Source organism: Pipistrellus kuhlii, unplaced genomic scaffold, assembly GCF_014108245.1.
Source record: "Pipistrellus kuhlii isolate mPipKuh1 unplaced genomic scaffold, mPipKuh1.p scaffold_m20_p_11, whole genome shotgun sequence".
In the NCBI taxonomy this organism is placed as follows: Eukaryota; Metazoa; Chordata; class Mammalia; order Chiroptera; family Vespertilionidae; genus Pipistrellus; species Pipistrellus kuhlii.
In genome coordinates, this window is record NW_023425416.1 from 23651535 (window position 1) to 23678302 (window position 26768).

At 49.6% G+C, this 26768-nt stretch overlaps 1 protein-coding gene and 1 pseudogene across 17 annotated transcripts in view; both read right to left on the minus strand.

Moving 5' to 3' along the window:
* Positions 1–715: 715 nt before the first annotated feature.
* The window catches only part of ZBTB38 (zinc finger and BTB domain containing 38), a 121407-nt gene continuing 95354 nt past the window's right edge, over positions 716–26768 (minus strand). For 16 of the 17 annotated variants that reach the window (XM_036431274.2, XM_045579226.1, XM_045579230.1 and 13 more), the window contains one exon: positions 716–7144. In XM_036431274.2, the coding sequence (XP_036287167.1) occupies positions 3494–7144 (3651 nt within the window). In that variant the 3' untranslated portion in view covers positions 716–3493. Of the gene's footprint in view, positions 7145–14598; positions 14894–26768 lie in introns of those variants that run through there. The other variant, XM_036431278.2, reaches the window with a different exon arrangement.
* The window catches only part of LOC118715716, a 38943-nt pseudogene continuing 19459 nt past the window's right edge, over positions 7285–26768 (minus strand).

The window sequence follows — 26768 nt, forward strand, 5'->3', positions numbered from 1 at the left end:
TAAGATGCTGAGAAGGGACAAAACGTGGGCTGTGGTGGCGGGCAGCCCTGGGCTGGGATCCGGGATCTTCTCAAAGTCACTATGAAATGTGGATGATGACGTCGACTTCCCAGGGCTGCTGGGGAAGGACTGGGTGAAACAGCCCATGGAAAGACCATGGCCAAGTGCCTGGCACTCCACGGGTGCAGTTTGTTTCCTGTGGATGAGTCTAGCAGAATACGTCCAATACTCTGAGATTTATCATGATACCATCAGGCCTATCCAAAGCACTACATCACCAGAAGACTTCAACTTCTCTCATTTTGCCTTAAAAAAAAAAAAAGATTTTTGTTGATTTCAGAGAGGAAGGCAGAGGGAGAGAGAGAAACATCGAAGAGAGAGTATCATTGACTGGCTGCCTCCTGCATGCTCCCTACTGGGGATTGAGCCTGCAATCCCTGCCTGTGCCCTTGACGGGAATTGAACCCAGGACCCTTTAGTGGCAGGCCGATGCGCTATCCACTGAGCAAAACCAGCTAGGGCTGATTTTTTTTTTAAAAGTCATATTGCATTTGAGTAGTAAGCGTGTAAGTGGGTACCACGGAATGTAAACAGGTGAGGAGGTAGAAATGTATCGACGACTAATACGCAACATGACGCTGTGACGCACACCAACGAAATAGCTGCTTGGCTGCATAAAAGAAGTAACATTAAAACATCAAAAAGAGACTTAACATAGGAACAAGCTATTTTAATCAAGCAAAAGCAAATTTATATTCATTATTTCTAAAAATAAAATTAGACTTTTTCCAACCCTTAACATCTGCATTTAATAATATCTTCTAAACAAAATACAGATGTTAAAACAGCAAATTACAATATATCTTGGACAGCATACAGTATGTTCACTGTTTACACTTACTTGAATTCTAGTTGGTCGTTATGTACTCAATGCATACTTAAACATCACTCAAAATAAAGTTTTCACAATTAACAAAAAAATGTGACAAGGCTGTCGTAAAACGGCTCTGCTATAAATTGTGTAGAATATACAGAATTACAAAGTCAAGTATTTTTTTTATCAAAATATACACCCCTCCCTGAAACTAACACAAGCTGTCAACGTTTTAAACGAATAATACAATTATAGAAAATATTTGCAAAATTATTTTTTTCATGTATAAATATTCTGCCATATTTACTTTGGTCTAGAATTATCAGCATACAAGTCCACTTAAAAAATACCCACGTGTAAGGGCTGGGAGACATCACTACATGTAATAATTACTTATCTGGAGTTACCTCAAATCAAAATGACTAAAATACACAATTATTTTTCTTGATTCTTAATCCTAATTGGGATCAAACAAATTAGTAGGTCACTGGGTTGCTTATTCAATATTCTAATTATCAATTCTTCAGCCCTTGGTGACTATCTCTGTAACAAAACCAAATGAATAGTGCAGGTATACATATATACAATGTGTAAAATAAAGTTGAATTTACTTGCATCTTTTCCATTTTCCTCTATTATATAATACTGTATGTAACTGAATGTATTTGAACAAAAGATAAATGCAGATACAATATTGGGGTTACTTAACAGCAAAGTACTACAGTATTACAATACAAGGCAAGCTTTGATCATGTCCTTTTCTGGGTGTTTGAATGTTCTTGCCCACCTGAATCCGTATTCATTCTTCTTCATGAAGACATCCCATTTGGAGAGAGAAACTGGAGTCCTTTGAGCTACTTCTTCATAATGGTAACTCTGCAGCCTTGGGTAGCCTTGGGTTTCTATCTATCAAATCCTATGAACATGATTGACTGACTGCAGGTCACACTTGAACCGATTTCCGGATTCTGCTCATACTGGTGATCAAAGGATAGGGATGCTTTCTCTCCGCCTCCCATGATGGCAGCTTAAAAAGTAAGAATCATGAGTTCCAGCTTCCTGGGACCTAGTCCCGATGATGGACCTCCCATAGGACAATTAGACTTTGAGGTTGATGGTGTGGGTCAACATAAAAGAACATTAAAAAAATGTAAGTGGGCTTTTTTTTTATTTTTATTTTTATTTTTTTTTAGCAAGGGGGCTAGATGTCTGTAAACATGAAGACAAGGCATCTGACTTTGTGGATGTATTTCTGAGTCACATAAGTGATGGAATCTTATCACCCCATATTCTACCTCCCTCGCCACCCCAAACAAAGCTGTTTGAGGCAAGGATGGTCATCCCTTTCCGGTGGCCTACTCAAGTCTGGAACGGGAGGGGCAGAGTGTATGTTTCTGTTGCCCTTTTGTTTTATACTAGTGTCTGCTTGTGGGCTGCAGAGCTATCATTGTAGGGATTAGGCTTTCTGTCCCTTTCAAGCGCTGGGCACTCACCAAGGTACGCATGCTTTGCGTTAAATTTCCCAGACACCCCTTCAGTGGAACTGGAGGTGCCGGGTTTGACGTGACCTCTTGAATTCTGCCTGGAACAGACCTCCACATGTATGGCCTCGGGATGGATGGGCGACCGCAGGGAGTTTCAGAAGAACGTGAACCTTCTTCATTTTCTGAGGTGAGGTCATTGCAGCACGGGTAACCACAGGTGAATTCTGGGAAGGCTTTCCCCCATAGATGTTTTCTGTGACTTGAATAGACCAGTTCTAGTAACAGCTCAGCCACAACCTCAAGAGAACAGCATCCCATCTAAAAGCATTGACATGCTCTCTTAACTCATCTTCAGAATGCTTTCTACCGGTTTTCACACCAGTCTTCATTATCTGCCGATCTACTGCTCATCGGTATAATTCTCCACAGGGGACATGGGATTTACATATGTATTTTACAAGGTTTGTGTTGCAGAAAAGTAGTTCTAATATGTGAATGTCCTACTTAGGTTACTCATTTCACACACAGTTTTTTAGCTACAGTAAGTGTTTAATATGTACCCATGAAATTTAAACGGTTTTCAATAGTGCGGAAGCTGAATGGGAATGACTGTCAGAGCCCATTTACCTTTGAACTTGCTTATGCAGTTGACATTTTCATGATGTCTGACCTTTTTCTCCAGTGACTAAAGACAGTGTAGCAGCCAGTTCCTAACAGCACTAACCAGAAAGTTTTAAATTAGGCTAAAGTTAAACTCCCCCCCCCCCCCCACCTCCCCGCCCCGCCACCGGCAGAAATACCACAGCTCAGAACTTCATAAACTTTCACAAGATACTTGGGATACGGGCAGCGTCAGCCGTTTCATGTTTGCGCACTTTGTAAGACGTTAATGCTAAAACCCAAAGTAGATCCTGGGATCCTTTTTTCTGAAATGTTCACAAATGAGATTTCCTTTTTCACAATTCACACCTTCATGACTGTTATGTGAACAAAACAAAACTGAACTTAAAAAACGCACACACACACACACACACACACACACACACACAAAACAGCTAACTGAAAAAACAAACTAACAAAAAACCCCCCCACCAATTTATATTTTTGAAGACTCCCCCCCCACCCCCTTCACTACTCAAAGGACATTTCCAACCAGGATTTGTAGATGATCCTTTTGGTCACTGTCTTCCGAATCCATGAAATGGGGATTCTGCAGCGGAGCTGAGTTCCCATGGTACAGCTCGCCTTCCACCCTCTCCTGCTGGCTCGGGCTCTCGAACAAGTGTTTCTTCTGGTGCATCCCCAGGGCGGCAGCCGTTTTGCAGATCTTGGGGCACTGGAAGCAGGCGAAGCCCTTCCCGGCGTGCTGTCGGACGTGCCGCTGCTCGTGGTTCCTCTTGGTGGAGAGGTACAGGAAGCTCTGGAAGCAGAACTGACAGTGGTAGCGCTTCTCGCCGGTGTGGATCCGCTCGTGGATCTTGAGGGTCTCGCTGAGCGTGAAGGCCTTGCTGCAGTACTGGCAGACGAACTCCTTCAGGCCCAGGTGGATGCGCTCGTGCTTCTGCAGGTTCCCCTGCACTGAGAAGCACCGCCCGCAGGTCTTGCACGGGTACGGCTTCTCCCCGGTGTGGCACCGCATGTGCATCTTGAGCGTGGAAGGGTTCTGGAACTGCTTGGCGCAGAACTCGCAGGCGTACGGCCTGGCCGTGAGGTGCCGGTGGGGCCTCCCCGGGCTCCCGGTCCCCGGGGCCTTGTCTCCGTCGCAGAGCTCGCACTGCAGCTTGGGCATCTCTTTGTTTTCTTCCTCCTCGAACGCCTTCTCCGGGGGGGCCTTGCCCACGGCGCAGTCCAGTTCCGCCGGGTACTTATACTTGGTGCCTGGGCTCCTGCCCCCGTGCTCCTTCCTCCAGTTGGCTTTCCTCATCTTCCTCAACTGCCTCGATTTCTTCTTGGGCTTGTAGTTGTAGTAAGGGCGCCACGGTTTGTCCGTGGTGTCCTGGTCGCTGGCCTCGTCGAACATCTCGCTCATGTCCATGCACTCGGACTGGCAGAGGTCGAGCGGGCTGTCGCCCTTGGTGTCCGGGTCACTCTCCTGCGGCAGAGCCTCCTCCTGCGCTTGGTGCTTGGGCCTCCTCCCTCTTTTGTAGAACAGCTTGGATCCTAGGATGTGCCTCTTCACGATGGCTTCGTTCCCGATCTTGACTGTGATTTGGCAGAGGGGCGCCACGTTGCTGTTGGTGGAGGTGCCGGGCAGGGCGGGCTTCGCGATGTAGGTTTCGATTTTGCTGGTTTCTTTGCTGGCGTTTGTGGTTTTGCTCAGCGACCCTCCGGGGTCGGCCGCGGATCTCGATTCCTCGGGGACGTCTCCCCTGTCACAGGGGCCGGTTTTCTTTTTCTCCCTAATGCCTCTGTGTCTGCTGCCCACCCTGCCCGCCTTGTCTGGCTCGGGCTTGCTGTCCTCTTTCACCGTCTGGCCGGCGGCCGGGCCTGAAGGGGCCCTGTGGCTGCTGCCGGGGCCCGACAGGGCGGCCGCCATGCCGCTGTGCACGATGACCGAGGAAAACTGGCTGCTGTGCACGATGACCGAGGGCGCGGGGCCGCCGTAGCTGATGACAGACGCCGAGTTCTCGCTGCCGTGACTCAAAGACAGAGCGGGCATCCCCCCGGCGGGGAGGCTGGAACCACCGACAGCGTTTTCAGGGAAAGGAAGGGACGCCTCCTGTGAATAAAAGTTATTGTCAAGACTGGCTTTCAGCGTCTCCTCTCCCCACTTGGACCCCTCTGCGTTCTGAAAGCTGGCAGACGTGGGTCTGTCCTGGCCCGCGGCCGTGTCCGGCGGGACGGCGGGGCTGCGGGTCGCGGGGTGCATGCCCTCCGGGAAATTCAGAGCGGGCAGCTCCGAGCCGCGCGGGTTCTGAACGACATAGGGGCCGGCTGCGGGCTCACGCCCCTGCCTGTTCTCTCGGGCACTTTCGTAGGATGCGCTCCGGTAGCTCTTGTAAGGGGCCCTCTTGCATTTCATGGGCAGCAGCCGGTACAGTTTGTACGGATAGACGCTCGGTTTCAGGCCTCCGTTCGCCGTTTTCTTGCTGATGGAGAGTCTGTGGTCTATGGCGTGGAAAGACTTCTGATGGTTTTTGAGGATGTAGTAGGTCATGAACGTTTCCAGGCAGAAGATGCACTGGTACCGCCTCTCCCCTGTGTGCCAGATCTCGTGCCTCGTCCGGTACTCGGCCAGCGCGAACACCTTGTTGCAGTAGTGGCACGGGTACGTCCTCCTCCAGGAGTGCACGTTGGCGTGCCGGCGGAGGCTGGACAGGGTCACGTAGCTGCGCTTGCACACGGTGCAGCTGTAGAGCATCTGCCCGTTCACCAGTTTGACCAGGTGGTCCATCTCCGGCAGGGTGCTCCCGGGGCCGGAGAAGTCACCGATCCTATTTCCGGATAACAAGGACTCCGGACCCGGGAAGGAGGCTCTGTTCTGTCCGATGGTGGGGTAGTTTTCTAAAAAGCACTGGTTTCCTCCCGGGACGGGGATGTGGCTGGACCGCATGCAGATGTGTTCGTGCCGGTCCAGCCTGTTCGGGGTGCTGAACTCCTTGTTGCAGTACTTGCACACCAGCGGCTGCTGGGTGGGCTTGTGCAGCTGCATGTGGGCGCCCAGCAGAGTGCTGCTGTCGAAGGACTTGGAGCAGGAGCTGCAGTTGTAGACGAGAGGCGGGAGAGGCGGGACCTCCGCGGCCGGCGGCCCGGGGACCTCGGAGGAGGCGTTCTCGTCTTCCCTGGGCGGACGGACGTCGCCTTCCGCGTCGGGAGATGCTGAGCCGGGGAGGACCGCGGCCGGCTGCGGGCTCCTTTCCTGGGGAGCCTCCACGCGGGTTCCTGGCGGCGGGGGTGGCGTCTTCTCCGTGGCCGGCTCGGAATCCTGGGGCGCGGAGAGCGCCGCGGGCTTCTGGCACGCCGTCGGGTTTTCGGCCACAGCTTCCCCGTTCTCTTGGCCTGTCCCGCCGGGCGGGCTGCCGGCGGGCCCGCACAGGGGCAGGGGCTGGGGCTGGGGCTGGGGCTGGGGCTGGCTCCGGTAAGCCTCGGCCGCGGAGGAGGCGGAGGAGACCGCGTAGGAGTGCTCCGCCAGGGTCCGCACGGGCTCCGCCCCGTGGCAGCCGTCCGCCCTCTCCAGGCAGAGGCTGGCGTTCCTCATGGAGTCCGAGACCTTTTTGAAGCTCGCCCTCAGGTCCAGCGGGGAAAACATGCTATTGCTGTTTTCCGTCTCGATGATGGAGAACGCGTTCGTGATCCTTGGCCCGTTGGCGATGGCCGGCTCCTCGTGCTGTCTCTTTTCATTCTTCTCCTCTTTCACCACCCCCTTTTCGGTGATGCAGTACACGTAGGGCCCCGGGGAGTGGCAGAAGTTGCGGCTGGTCAGGTCTTCCAGGAAGGATATCCCCAGCTTCTTCCCTGCGGCCGCGAGGTCGGTGACCGTTTCCTGCCTCTTGACGACGACGGTGGAGCTGTAGATGTAATTGAGGATTTCCGTGAACACTTCGGCTTTCAGATCATCCAGCTCCAGGACGTGGCTGGAGATGCAGATGGTGTGGCTCCAGAAGATGTTTTTGAAATAAAGGCTCGAAGCAGCCAGGACATTGCTGTGGGCTTTGAACTTGGTGTCCTCCACGATGATGGTGACATCGCACAGGATGCCCCGGATGCGCTGCTCGTTTAGGATGGAGAGCACGGTGTCGCTGTGCAGGTCGTCCTTGAGGTCCCTGGAAAGGGACATGACTGTCATCTGAAAGGAGACGAGAGAGATGGTCAGAGACCCCTCCACAAGGACCTGCTTTGTGTCTAGATTATTTTCAACTTCTTTGGGAAAAAAAAAATTTTTTTTTTTGCATGAAAAGACACGTGTTTTTTTTTTTTTATTACTAAAAAAAAAAAAGTTTCATTTTTACATTTATTTAGCTGTCTGACTCTGTGCATGTGCCTTCAACACTTCCACAGCGATTTTCTGCTCCTCAGTAAGGAAAGCACACTTGATCCTGTCACGGACACATTCAGCACACATGGATCCGCCGTGGGCCCTGCTGACTGACGTATGTTTTCGTTTTGGACAACCTCATGAGAACTTCAGGCCTCCCAGCACGAACTCCGCGAGGCCGGCCTGGGCACACACCACACGCAGACGTGGGTGCTTTCCTAATCTTCCCGGTGTGAAGGTGAACAATTCTATCACCAGGGGATCGGGACAGCCTAGTTCCGTCAGAGGCTGTATTGTAGGACCGCCTCGGGCGGTATGTCAAACGCTGGACCACGGTGAATACCTGAAGCCACCGTCCCCGGAGGAGGAAAAGGAAAGCGCGTGCGAGTTCAAAGGTCAAGCAGACTGCCAAAAAGCCAGGTTTTTATGTCATGCTGTCGTTGCTTCCAAGACTTGGGGATCAACACGAGAAGCTAAATCTTCCTTGCGCCCCAGCCTGTTTCTCAGACCATTGCTAAGAGTTGCATAGTTGGAAATCCTCTCAGAACTCTTTCTCCAAAGCTGTAGCTATAGATACATGTCTAAATCGGGGGGAGCAGGGTCGCCTTCCAAGATGTTAAGGGTCTCATCATCCCTCCAGCCTGCTGCATGGATGGAACTCCTAGAGCTAGGCAACACCATGGTCCTGCCACAAGCCTCCTATCGTTTCCAAAGACGGTCTGGTGATCTGATCCAAACAGAATTCATGAAGCAGGAAAATGGTTTTTCTTTAAGTTTCCTCTAAGTAATCAGTGCCTGTCTGTAAAGGTATTATTACCAGCTCAGAGCAGAAGCAAGATCTGGAGGGGCAGCTGTTCCTAATTGGTGGCTCCCAAGGGTCTCTCAATGGAAAGTCACAGCCTGAATGGCCACATCTGACCACCAGGGGCGCCCTGCCCCTCTTTGGGACCCACCTCGTTCCTTCTCTGCTTTCCCTTTCATTACAGCCAAAGGCGAGTAGGGTTTTCAAATAGAACTCTGTGAGGTACTGAGGACAAACAAAACATATGAAACCAGGAAAGTATGTTTCTGAGCCCACAATGCTGAGTCTAATCACAAACTCCTAAATTAGCACAATTTAAAGGCACAGTGGCTCTGGTCTGAGGATCCCAGCTCTGTTTTCCCCCAGAGACGAGTTCGTGTTATTCTCCACACATGTTCTATAATCAGTCTGGAATGGCCAGGGCCTGCCAACTAGTAGCCTTGTGAGGGGCAGTCAAAAGGTGTTCATGCCACACGTGTACAATAAATACATGGCTGAACTAAGACGCAAAGGAAATTAAAACGTGACCCTTACCATGTGTGACGCAGTTTGTTCTGTTCTATTATCTTTCATTTCAAAAATGCCAACAGCTGCCGAAACAGGTTTGGCTCAGTGGATAGAGCATCGGCCTGCAGACTGAAAAGTCCCAGGTTCGATTCCGGTCAAGGGCATGTACCTTGGTTGTGGGCACATCCCCAGTAGGGGGTGTGCAAGATGCAGCTGATCGATGATTCTCTCTCACTGATGTTTCTAACTCTCTATCCCTCTCCCTCTCTGTAAAAAAATTCAATAAAATATATTTAAAAAAATGCCAACAGCAACTCACTAAACTAATTTCACTGTACAATAAGATATCACCCCTGCAGTTAAAAACCCCCACAAAAACCACCTCTGGTCCATGGGATACACTAACCAGCCATCACCCAGTCTCTCTATCCCTTGTCCAGTGACATCCAGAAAGCCACGGAGCTTGCTGGTATTTCTTTATCTCCCAGTGGCAGTGGAGTCTTACGTTTAGCCCACGGCGCTGATTCTGTTGGGAAGGCCAGATGGCCACATACACAATCTCTTTTTACCCTTTTGTGGAGCTGATATAAGCTGTGCCCATTATGTTACTCAATATCCTTTATGTAAGAGTCCATTTGATAATTTTTTAACCATTTGTACGCCATAAGTGTCTCTAGAGGCAAGCGGCAGACCTTTTTAAATTAAATTCAAAATATCGTGGCAGTTAACTGGTTAAATTTCATTCAGCCATAAGAAGTACACTTCTACTCACAGCTTCTTCGATTCAGGTAACGAGAAGAGGATAGTCTCCATGTTTCTTTTAATTCTTGAGACAAGTAAGAATTAACCTTTCTCATCAATTGTGATAGCCACTGTGAGCCTGGGTTCCTGGTGTGACAACTGCCTCACTGTCTCTGGTTAACGTTAGTTCTTCCACTCTCGTTTACCCGGCCTTTACTCCTTGTCTCCCATTTATCTTTTCTAGAACTCTGGAGGGGGAGGGGGTTTAAATCTATAATAAAAATGAAATGAAATCTTGCCGAAACCGGTTTGGATCAGTGGATAGAGCGTCAGCCTGCGGACTGAAAGATCCCGGGTTCAATTCCGGTCAAGGGCATGTACCTTGGTTGCGGGCACGTCCCCAGCAGGAGGTGTGCAAGAGGCAGCTGATCGATGATTCTCTCTCCTAGATGTTTCTAATTCTCTATCCCTCTCCCTTTCTCTCTGTAAAAAATCAATAAAATATATTAAAAAAAAGAAAAGAAAAAAAGAAATGAAATCTTTATGGCTTCCTCTGTGTCCCCAAACAGACCACAGGAGTGTGTCCTTCGCATTTATTAGGTTGTACACCATTAACACACTCTGTTGATATTTCTTTTGCCTTCCTTGAGGTGTTTCTGTTCTGGGCCCTGTAGGGTCTACTTTGTCTCCTGACTCATATATTCTTATGCAGTTTGGTTTTTGTAAGGCCCATACATTATTTCAATTCTTTTTATTTTTTAAATTTTATTTTTATTTTATTTATTTTAAAAATACATTTTATTGATTTTTTAAAATATATTTTTTATTGATTTTTTACAGAGAGGAAGAGAGAGAGATAGAGAGCTAGAAACGTCGATGAGAGAGAAACATCAACCAGCTGCCTCTTGCACATCCCCCACTGGGGATGTGCCCGCAACCAATGTACATGCCCTTGACCGGAATTGAACCCGGGACCTTTCAGTCCACAGACCGAAGCTCTACCACTGAGCCAAACCAGATTCGGCACATTTTATTGATTTTTTACAGAGAGGAAGGGAGAGGGATAGAGTCAGAAACATCAGTGAGACAGAAACATCAATCAGCTGCCTCCTGCACACCCCCTACTGGGTATGTGCCTGCAACCAAGGTACATGCCCTTGACCGGAATCGAACCTAGGACCCTTGAGTCTGAAGGTCAATGCTCTATCCACTGAGCCAAACTGGTTAGGGCTTTTCTTTCTTTTATTATTTCAATTCTTTATCCAGCCTGACTGGATAATCTCAGATTTGGTGAAACACCTGCTATGTGATTAAAAAAGCTGCCTTCCAAGTTGGCTTAGTTCTATGCTGTGTCATCTATTTTGTCTTTTCACCTCAACATTACTGCTTGTTCCAAAACACCCACTTCACAGCACTCTGAACAATTCAGGACCTCTCAGGGGATGTCGGATAGCCAGTTTCTGCCCAATCCCTACAGGCCCGATCCAGACAGGAGGGAGCCTAATCCTATGCTTTAGTATCTGTTCCCTGGTGGTCAGTGTGAGCCATAGTGACTGGTCGACCGGTTGTTTAGGCTTTTATATGGATAGATAGATAGAAAGCATCATTATATTTGTCAATGAAACATCCTCATAACTTTGGAATATCCAAGTATGAAATCTTTCATGGGACTATCAACCATTGTGTGGTAGAACCCTTTAAGAAGCTAGCACTTATCAAGTTTTAGTGTGCTATCAAAGAATATCCACAAGTAACTGGAAAGATTAAGAAAACTCCTCCTTTGTCCAATTACCTATTCATGTATGGCTAGATTTTCTTTACATATTTCAACTAAAATAATATATTTCAACCGAATCCAGAAGCAGATATGAAAATCCAGCTGCAAAAATGTAAAACAATACTACTTTTCCCACTATATGGGTTTTTGTTTGTTTGTTTGTTTTGCTTTAGAAAGTAGTTTTTTGTTTTTTTTAAATAAAATGTTATTTGTCAGACACCTGGTTTTATCATAGCATTTTTTTCAGAAGTTAATAGTATTTTTTAACTCTTATTTTAAATTTTGAATATGGTAAGTACTGATAGCTATAACTCAGATAAACGAAAGCTCTTTAGACCCTCAATGATTTGTAAGAGTGTAAGGGAATTCTGGGACCAGAAAAATTTGAGAACTGCTGCTGTAGTCTATGAGAAAATGTTCAAAATCATTTAAAAAGAAAATATTAAAAAAAAGTATTTTACTTAATAAAATAAATCATATATACTAGTAAGCCCAAAAGAACTGAAGACAAAGTGAACGCAAGTGTGGTAAAATATAAGGCAGAAATCCTCAGGAGACAGGAGACAGGAAAGACCAAGGAACGGAGAAACACAGATTGATACACCCAGTCACACAGATACACATGCTAATTTTCCAGGTCCGAAGTATCACAGTCAAGTCCTCACTAACTCGCCAGAGCTCTCGCCAGCAAAACACTGGAGGCCTTCTCAGAATCGGAGGGAACACAAGGACCTCCATCCAAACTGGAACTCCTGCCCTTCATGCTGCTCTCATAACCTCGGCCATCTCACTCCCTACTGGGTATGTGCCCACAACCAAGGTACTTGACCTTGACAGGAATTGAACTGGTCAAGCATGTCTGTCCCGACCACTCTGACCTTCCTGCCTGCTATTTCTCTGCCTCCCTCACTGGCCTCCTTGCTGTTTCTTGAAGAAGCTGGCATGTCCCCCCCCCCTCCCCCCCCAGGACCTTGGCATGTGCTGTTCCTTCTCCTTGAATGCATGTTCTTACTAGATACCCACAGGACTCCCTCGGCTGCCTTGCATCATCAAGCATGACCTTCCTGGTGAGGCCCACCGTGCCCACCCTATTTTAAATTGCTCAGTGTTGGCCTGTGGATTGGAGGGTCCCGGGTTCGACTGTGGGCAAGGGCATGCACCTTGGTTGCAGGCTCCATCCCCCACCCTGGCTGGGCACATGCAGGAGGCAACCAATTGATGGGCCCCTTTCACCTCGATATTTCTCTCTCTCTGCCCTGTCCCTTTCAATCTCTCTAAAAAATAAATGGGAAAATGTCCTCGGTAAGGATTAACAACAACAACAACAACAAATAAATAAACAATAAAACTGCAGCTCCTCACCCCAGCATTTAATGTCATCGATAGGTTCTTGAAAACTGCAATTTTAAACAAAATGACATATAAGGAAACCCATTTTACCCTAGGCCAGTGGTTGGCAAACTCATTAGTCAACAGAGCCAAATATCAATAGTACGACGATTGAAATTTCTTTTGAGAGCCAAATTTTTTAAACTTAAACTTCTTCTAACGCCACTTCTTCAAAAATGGACCCGCCCTGGCCGTGGTATTTTGTGGAAGAGCCACACTCAAGGGGCCAAAGAGCCACATGTGGCTCGCGAGCTGCAGTTTGCCGACCACAGCCCTGGGCTAATTGATATAAAGAAGAGTTAAGTTCCTCCAGCGGATTTCTGGTCACAAAAACATCACCAAACTTCTAAATAAAGACCCAAGACACTTATAGTTTTAATCACTGAAGTAAATGTGAGCTATGCATACATTTTAAAAAGATTTATAGAAAATAGTAAGATCGTTCTTTTCCAACCCACTCCTTTCAGTCCACGGTGTCGGGTGGCCCAGGCCTCTCCCCGCAGCTCCGGGCACGAGGCGGGACCCGCACCGGACAGGATGTCCTTCCACAGCAGGGCGCTCTCACTCCCACACCCACCCACGCTCAGACGGGGACAATGTGGACACTTCACATCACGTGCACGTCTTCAGGATGTGGGAGGAAACCGGATCCCCAGAGAGAACCCACACAGACATGAGAGAATGTGCAAGCTCCGTGCAGACAGTGGCCCCAGCCAGGAATCGGATTTTTTCCCCACCCCGTCAATGTTATAATGGAACCTTTTTGAAGGACTTAGTCGCTGCACTTGAATGTGAGCATGGCTGAAGAGGCAGGCGGACGGACAGTCCTTTCCACACGGCACTCGGGTGCAAACGGTGCCTTGATTTGTAGGGCCGCTGCCCGTATTCTGTGTGTGCCACCCATCACGGCTTGCATGCCCGCCTCTGTCTCCAAGGTTAGCCTGATCACAGCATTGTTTGCCTAAATGATTCTTCTTCTTTTTAACCTTTATTGTTGAAAGTATTACATAAGTCACCTTTCCCCCCCCAATAACCTCCTCCAGCCCCCTCCTCTCTCGCCCACCCCCTGGCTGCACTCACCTATTAAATTAGCTTCCTCCCCAGTATATCCTAGATACCCTGCTTTTTAGTATTCTGGGATCGAACTTGAAAACAAAAGCAACAAAGGTCGTGGGTTCAATTCCCAGCCAGGGCACATACCTAGGTTGTGGGTTCGATCCCTGGTTGGGGGTGCACATAGGAGGCAACTGTTAGATGTTTCTCTCTCATATCGATGCTTCGTGCTCTCTCTCCTCCCTTCCACTCTCTCTCAAATACATTTTTAAAAAATATCCTTGAGTGAGGATTAAAAAAAAGAAACAAATTTTTGGCAATGATCTGACCAAGTAAATTCCAGTATTTCCAGCTTAATTAAACCTTCCTTCCTGCAATTACTCAAGGCAACTTTATTAAAAACGCAGATATAAAAAACCTTAGAATGATAGTTTCTATATAAATTCTAATTCTAACCATACGATCTGACCAAGTAAACTCCAGTATTTCCAGCTTAATTAAACCTTCCTTCCTGCAATTACTCAAGGCAACTTTACTAAAAACGCAGATATAAAAAACCTTAGAATGATAGTTTCTATATAAATTCTAATTCTAACCATACAAAAAATAGCCCAAAACAAAAAAACCCAATCTTGAAAAACCTCTTTAAGTCGATAACCAGCATATCTACTCTGTAGAACTTCATAGGGCTTGTTAATAAAATCTGGTGCAGTTTCATCAGGACATGTTTTAATACGACATGGCAGACCGAAAGGGAAGTAACCCTGTCCCGTGCGCATTCTCAGTGAGAACCCGAAGTCACTCATTCGAGACCACGCTCCTGGGCCAGACCGAACCCCCTTTTCCCGAAGCTTCTGATCAGAGGGAGGGGCCGCTCAGTCCCTCACGCACGTACGGGATAACAGAACTGCACAGACAGAGCCCTCGTCTATAAAAAGAAACTCAGAAATAAAACCCAGCTAAAAAAAGAACAACACGCTGCATTAGGACACTGACCTGGAATCCTGCAAAAGTCAAACCCACGGTCCATTCTGGGCCCGAGGGAGGCCCATGCCGCAATGGAATCGCCTGCCCGGGTCTGCCGTCCCCGGTGGAAAGCTCCTGACAACGGACACTGGGCGCTTCGGCGGCCCGGCTCCGCCTTCCCACACATCCTCGCAGGACATTTTCTCAGAGTCCTGTCGGGCGCCTGCGTCAGACCGCCCCACGTGACGGGGGGTGAGAAACACACGCATCAGATCTCGAAAACAGATTACAAAACAGAAGCCCTTTATAGAATTCAGCTGTGTCTAGGAAAAAGGCAAATCCTCTCGGGGTGCCCTCCCCGGGCGGCCCGAGAGGGGCCGAGAGGAGCTGGGTTTATCAGTCCTCCGTGCACTTAAGCTATCAGATTCAAGAAGGCGTAGGATGACAAGGGAATTTTGTTTTTCTACTGAAATCCGGGCCCTTCAAAAGGCTAACATCAGGAAGCTGCTGGAGCGCGTTCAACAGAGAGGGAAGCTGGCTCCCTCGGCCTCACCTGCATATATTATTTTGGGAAGGTAAACATTCGCTCTCTGGCCTTGCAGTGGTGCGCAGACGGACTGTGAGAACGAGTATTTCCAGATTCATGAATGATGCAATGTGTCCAGCTAAATATTCAGGCTGCTTGCTGGAAAGAGGAAGGGGTGGGGGGAAAGTGCTTGGTTTTCCTTTTTCTTTTGGAAAAAGTATTCCAGGGCGGCCCGGGTACCTTGGGTTCACCTCAGGACCAAGCTTGCCCAGGCTCCGCTTGCTTAAGAAACCTGGCAAACAGGCTTCAAGCTTTTCTCTGAAGCCCTGGAGAGATGTAACCGTTTCTTGTCTCGACCAAATTCCACTGGCACGCCAAGTCCCTGACGAAGGCATTTTCGCTCTGAACGCGGTAGGGACTGAGTTACCAAAATGGCCAGGGCAGGATTCCTGACCCTGGGACTTTTCATTTTAGGGGAGAGCCCTAAACCACCAAGAATTGGTTTCAAGAGCCAAAACCAGTTTGGCTCAGTGGATAGAGCGTCGGTCTGCAGACTGAAAGGTCCTAGGTTCGATTCTGGTCAAGGGCATGTACATTGGTTGCGGGCACATCCCCGATAGGGGGTGTGCAGGAGGCAGCTGGTTGATGTATCTCTCTCATCGATGTTTCTAACTCTCTGTCCCTCTCCCTTCCTCTCTGTGAAAAATCAATAAAATAAAATTTAAAAAGAATGCCGGGACCGGATTGGCTCAGTGGATAGAGCGTCGGCCTGCGGACTGAAAGGTCCCGGGTTCGATTCCGGTCAAGGGCATGTACCTTGGTTACGGGTACATTCCCAGTAGGGGTTGTGTGAGAGGCAGCTGGTTGATGTTTCTCTCTCATCGACGTTTCTAACTCTCTGTCCCTCTCAATTCCTCTCTGTGTAAAATCAATAAAATATATTTTAAAAAAAAGAAGAAGAAAAAAGAATTGGTTTCAAGAGCCAAACTCCACTTTCCTGCGAACCGAAAGGGGCCTGTTGCCCTCAGCAGCCCGCTGCCTCACAGGGAGGCGGCGGAGGGGAAGAACTGCTGTACGTTCTGGCTTCTGCACAGGAATGAACCTCCAGCGAGCGGCAAGGACGGGCTATCCTGAAATGGACTGAGCACCAACTGCTTCTTCGGTGTCAAACTGTCTGCATCCGCCTCCCATGGCACCCTCCTTCCCCACCCACAACCCGCCCTGCACCCCGGCTTTCTGGGGCCTCCTGTGAGGCAACGAATCCGCTTCAGACCGGCTCCTCCTGGTGGACCAGAAACTGGGCAGAGCGGAGTGAACGGGATAAAGGTCACTGAAAGCACAAGGCGCGGTGCTGGACACACAGTACGGGGTCAGCGAGTGTCGGCCCGAGTCAGCTTGAGAACTGACTGTCCGGCTCGGCTGCTGGCCCTGGAGAGAACCGCTCATGCCGTCCGCAGGGCATGCCCCAGGCAGGGCCATCTTTAAAAAACACCAGGGGAGGTCCAATTCCCCTGATGTTAGGACACAACCCAAACCCTTCACTGTGGCCTGCGGGGCTGGAACTGTCCACGGGTCCTGTCCACTCCCTGTGCTCGCCACGTAGGCCTCCCTCCACCTGCTCCACTTGCTCTACTTGCCAAGGCTCCACCGGCAAGTCCTGGCCCTTCACACGCTGGTCCCAGCACCACCCGTGGCGGCCTCACTCTCCTGCTTCGGGCCCAACCCAAACGTCACCTGAGGGACCACCCCATCTCTGTTTGCTCCGGCCTGGCCTCTACGTGCCCTCAAACTGTCTGACTGACTTCCTCCGTGCCGCTTAACCTCACCTGCAATTACCACGTGGGTCTGTGTGCAGGCTCGCCGTCTGCTCTGCCCACCAGGAAGGAAACTCCAGGAGGAGAAGGACCGAGCCGTCCTGTTTACCGCCGCACCTCCGGGCCGCGGCGCGTGGCAGGCGCTCAGGAAATGGTTGTGGAATGAACACAAGGAGGGGGGGGGGGGATTTGCACAGAAAACACAAGAAGGCTCACCCCAACTAACAAAGCAGCCTGCTCCCACCGTGCACCCCTGACCCCTCACCCCATCTGCTTTCCTCCCGCCCACCCCACTCACAACGTGCCAGTGGAGCACACCGTTTGCCATTATTTACTGCCCAGCGGCCTGCCAGGCTGAAGCCCTACAGGGCAGTAACGCATCTGCCCTGACGTATCGGAATGCTCTAGAACAGGCCTGATGCCTAGGAGGCCCCCGATGCACGCTCCTTTCCTAAACGAACAATCTGTCCTGCAAACAGACATGTTTTCGTAAATGAGCATTCTGCATGAACAGGCACGGTAAACATTGCCAATGCCGTTTTCCTCTGCCGGAATTCCCCCCATCGGTTTGGGATAACATTGCTTTTGTGTGATCCACCCCCCATATTCCTTCACTTAATCCCCTTCACATTCCTGCAGGCGTATACTATGGAGGGACGGCTGCGTACTCACAGGGTTAAATGAGTTACCAGAGTCCAAGGCCCATGCACCGAAGCTGACCTTACCCCACCCCCGGGGAAGGGCCCAGCTGGCGGCAGCGCCCTGCCCTGCGCCCCGTCACCACCCCCCCCCCCTCCCGCCTCACGTGCACCTGCACATGCAGCAGCCGTGAAGCCGGAGCAGCTGGCCTGCTCCATCTGGCACACGGCGGCCTTGCGCCGAGGCCAGCCGCAGGCTCCCCGGGCAGGGTCAGCGCTGCGGAAGCCCGTGGCAGGAACAGACCCGGCTGAGGTTCACGGGGCAGCCAGCCCGGGTCACGTGCCAGGAAGTCACTGAGAAGCGCTGCCTGTCATGAGCAGAATGTTCCAGAGAGGCCCCCGAGAAGGGCAGCGGAGGGTCAGCGTTAAGGAGGGCAAGCAGGCCCCGGACCAGGGGCCGCGGGCACCAGGGCAGCCTGCGCACTGCGGGGTGACCAGCCTCGGGCCCGGGACCCTTTGCGGCTGGTTGGCACGGCCGGCATGTTCACCTGAATGTGCGGTCGATCACAGCGTCACTGACAGCACAGGGTGCTCCCAGCGCCAGGCCCTTACACTATACCCGTATGTCGTCGACGTAACATTTTTAGTATTAAAAAAGTTGATATTTAACAGGTTGCTGCCAACTCAGAGAATTCAGGAGACAGAGGATCAGGATTTGCTAATCTGAAGTGAATTCATGTGCCTCGCCTCCCCACCCCCAGTGTTGAGCTTTCTCTCTCATTAGAGGCCTGGGGACCCGTCAGCCAGGGCACAGGAGATCCGTGGGCATGAGCTTTGGGCTTGAGCTTCTCTAGGACAGAGGGAGGGTCTCCCTGCCAACATGAAGCTGAGATACAGTCTGCAAGGCTTGTTAGAACCCTGAATCCAAATTCCAGCATCCTTACCAGGACTCCCAAGATCCTCGGACAAACGTGTGCCTCCATCACAGGAGGATAAACTCTGCGAGGACGGAGGCTGTTTGCCACAGCCTCCCTCGCTCCCGGCACCGCACGCGGCACAGACCGGGTGTTAGCAGGCCTTGCTTAGATGAATGCAGACAGGAAAGGCAGACACACACTGAACCTGACCCACCGCCCTGGCACTGCCACCAAGCTCTCTGGTTCCAGTGTTAGGTCGATGCTATTTGTCAACTATGCTAAAAGGGGGAATATATTCGACAAACACTAAAAAAAAAAAAAAAAGTCAAGAAGGCTGTTCTGACCTGATAAAAGGAAAAGGAAACACACACACACACACACACACACCAAATCAACACTGCCTAAGGCTGAGCTTGATAAAGACAAGCCAGTGCCGTCCGTTACCCAAAAAGTCGTTCCTCTTCCAATAAGTTAAAACACGGAAACACAACTTAGAAACACCAAAAACGTCTTCTTACTGCCTTGACTCAGAGGAAGGGCAAGAGCAATCCTTCAAGCTTTACTGGTAGGCTTTGTTCCGTTAAAGACGAGACCGCAGGCCCCAAATGGAGCTGCTCAGGTCCTTCCTAGGTCTCCCTCACGGCACCAAAAGGAAACAAAACCTAGCTGTGGCTCTCCCAGACGTGGAGTCTTAGACAGGTCCATCCGAAATGGACTGACCAGCGGGAGTGAGGTCACCTTCCTGACACACCCCTGCTGTCGCCTCTGTGGAAAGGAGCCTTGCCATAACCAACCTGCGTGCTGGCTCCTGTCATTTCCTTGATTTGCTCCCTTCTGCCCGTAACGTCTCCTGCCTTTCAATGAGATTGGAGGCTGCCCGACTCATGAGTCACGGAATAAATCCAATCAGACCTTTACATTGTACTCCGCTGAATTTTGTTCTTTACTCTCTTTTTTTTTTTTTTAAATATATTTTATTGATTTTTTTACAGAGAGGAAGAGAGAGAGAGGGATAGAGAGTTAGAAACATCGATGAGAGAGAATCATCGATCAGCTGCCTCCTGCACACGCCCCATTGGGGATGTGCCTGCAACCAAGGTACATACATGCCCTTGACCGGAATCGAACCTGAGACCCTTGAGTCCGCAGGCTGACGCTCTATCCACTGAGCCAAACTGGTTTCGGCTGTTCTTTTACTCTTTAAACTCCAAAGGTTTGGCCTTCGCCTCCTGACTGCTTGGAATGAATTGGCAATGTACTTATTAAAAATCAAATTTTTTTTTTTTATACTAAAACTGTAAAGTTGGTAACACGTGGGTGTGAGGCCTCGGTGTGGGGTATTTGGGAAGAACCCTGTTTCCTCAAGATGTTTTCCCTCCCGACACCCCCAGAGGTCTCCCTCCCTGGACCCGCTTTTCAGGCCCTTCCTCCGTCCCCCCACCTCAGCCTCCTCTCACAAGAGGATGATTGAGAGAGGGTGCTGGGCTGAGCCAGGCGCCCCTGGGCCCAAGGCTGGCTTCTGGGTCCCTGACCTTGGGTGCCCACTCAAAGGCAGACACAAACCCTGTTCCCCCACCGGGCAGCCAACAGTCAGGGGGGAAAGGCATTGTAAAGCGTGCCTATGATGGCCGTTCTCAGCAGAGCTGCATGGCAGACTTGCTCGCGGAGCCACGGACAGAATAGGAGCTAGGTGACCCCAGACACTGAGTTGGGGTTGTGGCAGACCGGGTCCGGGCAGGGCTGCTTTCTGCATTCTGCGGAAAATGACCACGTGATGCTGTGCAGCAGAGCTGGCCCACGGCTTCCAACCCCCCTGTGCAGCAGCAGGCCGTGACAGAGCCCCTCCGGCAGCTTTCCTGAGGGTTGCTGTAGAGTGACATTGCCATCCCACCACACTTGCGTCAATGTCCCCAACGTGACTCACTCATCTGGCAGGCGAGGTCACCTAACTATGCCAGCCACGCGCTGTGCCCCTGATACCTCCCAGGCACGCGCACGTGCCCGGTGCCATGTACACGCCCGGCCCGTGTCAGTCTCACGCAGCCTGACGCAGCGAACGAGGACACCGAGACCCAGAGGAGTTGTGCAACCTGGCCAAGGTCGCTTGGCCACCGTGCGGCAGAGCTGGGGTCCGCCCCCGACGCTATGACTCAAAGCCATGCTCTCCGTGTCGGGATCAGGGGCACCAGGAAGTAAACTTGGCTTTTCCACACCTTCTTGCTATCGATCGAAGCCTCATCAGCTCAGACCCAGCCTACTCGCCAGTGTGTGCACCGTTAGTAACGTGCAGCCTGGCCCTGAGCAGGGCTGCCGTGCACAGGCGGGCAGGTTATGCCGGGGTGTGCTGGGGGGGCAAGGGGAGGCATGGCCAGTAAAGCGCCCTGGTGAGGGCTGCATCCCTGGGGGACCACGCCTCTAATACGGACCCTGGGGTGGACACTTAACGGGACACTGATAATTTTCCGTAACGTTCTACTTTCATTTTCTTAAAAAATGTACATTTCAAAGTAATGTATAACATTCAAAGATGTCATTTTGATTTTGACCCACTTCCATCTCAAAATCGTATTTATCAAATGCCTATCATCCACCAGTCACCGAGTGTAACACAGGGGCTGCTACCGGATGGAGGTAGAGAAAAGGCGTAATGGGGAGACTAAAGCTACTGAACGGGGAGAACTGAGATGCCAAGGTGCTGGATTGGTCCATTCATGAAACAGGGCTCTCCCTAAGGGTAATCTGGGTTAATTCCGGGTTGGCCAGACCATGCCCCGTCCTGCACAGGGGCCGAGAGCCTCAGCTTCGTTGTCAGGTGGACCTGGCTCTGTCACCTCTGGCTGTGACCGTGGATACATTTCTTTCTTAAAAATGTTTTTGTTTTTAATGATGAGAGAGAGAGAGAGAGAGAGAGAGAGAGAGAGAGAGAGAGAAACACGCCCTGACTGGGGATTGAACCTGCAATCTGAGTATGTGCCCTGACTGGGGATCGAACCACCACTTTCTGGTGTATTAGAACCAAATGAGACACAAAGCTAGGGCAGGACAAGTTTCTTCATCTGCAAAACGGAGCTCATAAAAGAATCTACCGAGGATTAAGCAGTAATGCTTATGAAACATTTGGCGTAGTGTCATGCACAAAATCAAGCCTTAGTAAATATCAGCTATTATTGGTATTACTGTTACTAATTCTTTTTAGTCGCCTTATCCCAGGCCCCAAACCTAGGCACAGTGAAGCTCCTCAATGGCAGGGGAAATGCTTTCCTTCTGGGGGCCCGGGCTCCCGCCCCCCTCACAGCGCTTCAGGCTGGAGGGGACACGGCCTTCTTCCCTGAAGCAGAGGGCGGTGACATCTGAGACTCAGGTCATATGTGGGCATTCAATTACAATGATCATCTAATGATTTTCTTTTCTTTCTTTGGCTGCACTGTTTGTTAACACTTCTTTGCATGCAGAAAACGGCATTAAGAATTTAAATAGCTCTGGTAGAGGGTTCGATGGTTGGAGCTTCTGTTGCCCTGTTTCCCAGAAGGTTGTGGGTTCAATTCCAGGTCAAGGCACATACCTGGATTTTGGGTTTAATGCCCAGTTGGGACTCATACAGGAGGCAACTGATCTATGTTTCTCTCTCCCATCAATGCCCCCCCTTCCTCCCTCTCCCTCTCCCTCTCCCTCTCCCTCTCCCTCTTTCTCTCCCTCTCTGCATATCCTCGGGTGAGGATTAAAAACAGAATTTAAATAAAAATCATTCAAATTGGCTACTTACTACTCATTCTGGTAAGAAGCTCGATAGGAAGGAGACCAACATAATTTGTGGAAGACAAATACTTAAATCACTGATAAAGTTCCATCATGTGCACTTCCTTGTCCCCTGAGCCAGAAGATCCTTCCAATCTGGCCAGATAAAACAAGGTTAGGCTACTGTTTATTGGATCACGTGCCTGTTTTACAAAGCATCATCTTCCCCTTCATAAAAAAAAGGCTCCCTGGGCCCTGCCTCATCCCCTCTCCCATCTGTTTACGGATTCCTGGCCAACCACTGGCTCCTCTCCTCTCACACCAAGGGGATGTTTGGGGGGCAAAGTCTCGGGATCTCTTCTCTCTGACTGTTATAGTTATCGTTATGTGAAGTGTGTTTAACATTTAGCATTATATAATTCAATACCTAATATATTAATCTGTTATATTTAAGAGTGAATATTATACCTAGTAACTGTGTGAACGCCCTAGCAACCCCCGCCTGGAACCAGGACCGTTACAAGCCTGAGACCCACGCTGACAGACACACACAGGACACAGTTGCAGCTGCAGCTCGGCGTCGAGGCCTTGAGGTTCACGGCTCATGGAGATCTCAACTGAGCTTGGGCAGAGCTTTGGGCAGGAGGAGAAGGGGGAGCGCAGAGCGACCGTCAGTGGAGGAGCCTTCGGGCGTCTCTGGTTGACGCCTTCAACCTTGCTTCTTTTATAGCCATTTCTGGGCGTTCCTCTGTTCTCTGTAGGTGTCACCAATGGGTCTTCAGTGTGTCTTATCAGTGGGTCTCAGGCTTGTAACGGTCCTGGTTCCAGGCGGGGGTTGCTAGGGCGTTCACTCAGTCACTGGGGCGTTCACACAGTTACTAGGTATAATATTCACTCTTAAATATAACAGATTAATATATTAGGTATTGCCGAAACCGGTTTGGCTCAATGGATAGAGCGTCAGCTTAGGGACTGAAAGGTCCTGGGTTCGATTCCGGTCAAGGGCATGTACCTTGGTTGTGGGCATATCCCCAGTAGGGGGTGTGCAAGAGGCAGCTGGTCGATGACTCTCTCTCATCGATGTTTCTAACTCTCTATCTCTCTCCCTTCCTCTCTGTACAAAATCAATAAAATATATTTTTTTAAAAAATATATTAGGTATTGAATTATATGATGCTAAATGTTAAACACACTTCACACAGTTATAACACTGAAATCTAATAAGATGTCAGATTTGGTATGATTTTTTTTTAGTGACTACTTTTTTGTTTTGGTTGTTTATTCTTTTTTAGTAAAGTCTCAGTTTAATGGATTCATTAGATTGTCATTTGTTCAGGAAAAAATATGAAAAAAATGTTCGTTCCGTTCGGGGCTTAGCACACTTGGGTGCTTACTTTAGATTTTGGTTCAGGTTTCCATGGAAGCCCTTGATTAAAATTTTTTTTAAAAATATATTTTATTGATTTTTTACAGAGAGGAAGGGAGAGAGATAGAGAGCCAGAAACGTCGACGAGAGAGAAACATCGATCAGCCGCCTCCTGCACACCCCCCACTGGGGATGTGCCCGCAACCAATGCACATGCCCCTGACCGGAATCGAACCCGGGACCCCTCAGTCCGCAGACCGGCGCTCTACAGTTGAGCCAAACCGGTTTCGGCGATTAAAATTTTTTGACAACTTTCAGAAATAGTCAGTAGCTGCAAGCTTCCCTTTTCCTGTCCCACTCCTCCCAGCTGGTATCTCTGGCCTCAGAGGGCAGAGCGGGGCCTCTGCTCACACACTCCTGGGTTCAAATTCCAGCTCTGCCACTTAGTAGCTAATTACCATCTCAAGACCCATTGTTGTTTTTGTTTTGGTTTGTTTTGCTAATCTATTAAATGGGAGAAAAGTGCAACTTAGTTCTTTATAGGATAAGGCAAGACAATACAGACACAAGGTAGCATCTCATTCTATTGCTCCTTTTCACCCTGATGATTTTTCTATGAAAATTCCAGAAAACAAAACAATAGCTACAACTCTTTCTGTAGCCCACCTCGTTATGGTAACGCAACCAACTTAGGGCTTGCTGGTGGAAAGGGTGTTGGAAGCAGGGGAATTGTGTAAGTTAAGGTGTCCCTGCAGCTGAAGTGGAGAATGAGTGGCTTGGAGAGTCTCACGCTTCCAAGTCTTCAGTGAGCCTGGGCAGATTAGCTCTGCAGGCTGGACCGTCAGGAGCCACTGGGCTCAGGCCAGGCTGACCCCAAAAGAAGGGAGTCAGCTAAAACATGCTGGAGGAAGGTAAGGGCAAAAGCAAACATTTAGGCCCAGCCGGGCGTGGCTCAGTGGTTGAGTATCGACCTATGAACCAGGAGGTCACGGTTCGATTCCTGGTCAGGGCACTTGCCTGTGTTACAGGCTCCACCCCCAGTGAGGGGCCTGCAGGAGGCCGCTGAACAATGATTCTCTCATCACTTATGTTTCTCTCTCTCTCTTCCTCTCTGATAGGAATAAAAAAATATTTAAAAAAAGTAAATATTTAGCAAAATAAAATTCTGTTTACATTTTATCATGTTCATTTAGTGTGGGTTAATTATAGAGATGGTAATATAATTGAAAGAACATTTACATTTAAAGAATAGGCACATGGATATAATATTACGATAAATAAAGCCAATAATTGTGCATTAACAGATACAAAATCAGTAACATATTGTTCCCGGGAATCCTGCATGCCCATTAAAGATATTGCCTTCCCTCTCTACAGCCCTGAAGCCCTATTGGAAAGGGTAAGTAGAGAATAAGAACTCTGAACAGCCAGAGAGCTCCTATCCTTTAGGTAGGTGGTCGCCAAACTCATTACCCAACAGGGACAAATATCAATAGTACAACAATTGAAATTTCTTTTGAGAGCCAAATTTTTTAGACTTAAACTTCTTCTAATGCCACTTCTTCAAAATAGACTCGCCCAGGCTGCGGTATTTTGTGGAAGAGCCACACTCAAGGGGCCAAAGAGCCGCATGAGGCTCAAGAGCCACGGTTTGCCAACCACAACCCCCCGGTGGTTTCTCTAGGTCCACAGATTGCTCCTGCCTGTCTGGGTAAAGCCAGTGAGCCAGCCCCCAGACCAGCATCTTAGCCCCAGATTGCATTATTACTAAGTTTCCTCACACAGAGAAACAATGCAAACACAGAGTTAGGAGACAAAGCTGGAGAAGGCAAAGCCTGTCACAACCCGAGTGCTCTGTTCCCATCACACCTCATTCTGTTCCATCCTCACCTGCTGGGAAGGGGACCTTTAAGCACGTAATTCACGTTATGCTCTGAGTGGCAATCTATGCCAGCAGGGAGGAGAGAAAGGAGGCAGGGCAGAGGGGTGTCCTGGACCAGGAGAGGTGGGGCTGGAGGCAGGGTACAGGGGGAGGGAGGCCACAGAGGAAAGGGTTTGGGACTCCCTCCCTCTGTACTAATGCCCTCCCTAGTAAACAGAACCCCAGGTGCATGCAACTCGTGGGAAGGCCTGGCTTACTGTGTCACCGAGCCTGCCCACTCTGCTCGCCCAGCTGCCATGGGGTTAGTCACAAAAGGAAGTCCCACGGGCAGTTCCTAGCTCTGAGAGTGAGCAGACCCTCTTAAGAACACGACCCCCCCCCCCCCCCACGCCCGAAACCGGTTTGGCTCAGTGGTAGAGCGTCGGTCTGTGGACTGAAAGGTCCTAGGTTCGATTCCAGTCAAGGGCATGTACATTGGTTGCGGGCACATCCCTGGTAGGGGGTGTGCAAGAGGCAGCTGGTTGATGTTTCTCTCTCATCGACATTTCTAGCTCTCTATCCCTCTCTCCTCCTCTCTGTAAAAAATCAATAAAATATATTAAAAAAAAAAAAAAAAAAAAAAAAAAGAACATGACCCCTTAGACTTAGACGGTCTTTCCCTGGCAGAGGCTTTCTCGGGGCTGTGTTTTCTGGTTCCTTTGCGTTGGAGGGCCGCAGCCCATTCCAGCCCACAATGCTGTGCCCACACACACAGAAATGCTCTTGTGTTCCAAGGAGCCGGGAATCCAGCCCCGGAATCCATTCTCGACACGGGCAGATGAGTAAGCATGGCTTCCAAACAAACAGGCATCGGGTGTTTTCGATAACAAGGGGCAGAGAGCGTGCTTGTTAGCGGAGCGTGCACTCTCACTCGTCTCGCTTTGCCATAAATGGATTCTAGAGATTCTTCAGATCTGGGGTGGGGGCCGCTCCACCCAGCCCGGGAATTTCCTCCTCCGAGGAGCAGCATTCACTGGGAACAATCACGGCGCCCTGAACGGTCACCCCTGCCACACAACACCCCTTTGAAAGTCCGCTCCGCTTATTCAGACCCTGGGCTACGCATCACAAATTCCTCCAGCCTTCCCTGGTGAGAAGAATGTTCCTGACAAAAGGAACTTTACAGTTCTTTTCTTTTTTAATTCCAATCCTTTCATTTCCGAGATGAGAAAACGAAAGCACGGAGAAGTTAAATGGCTTGCCCAAGATTCCACGTGAGGCCAAATCATGCGTCTAGACTTCTGGTTCCACACGGTCCTCCGCCAATGGTGGGCTCCGTTCTC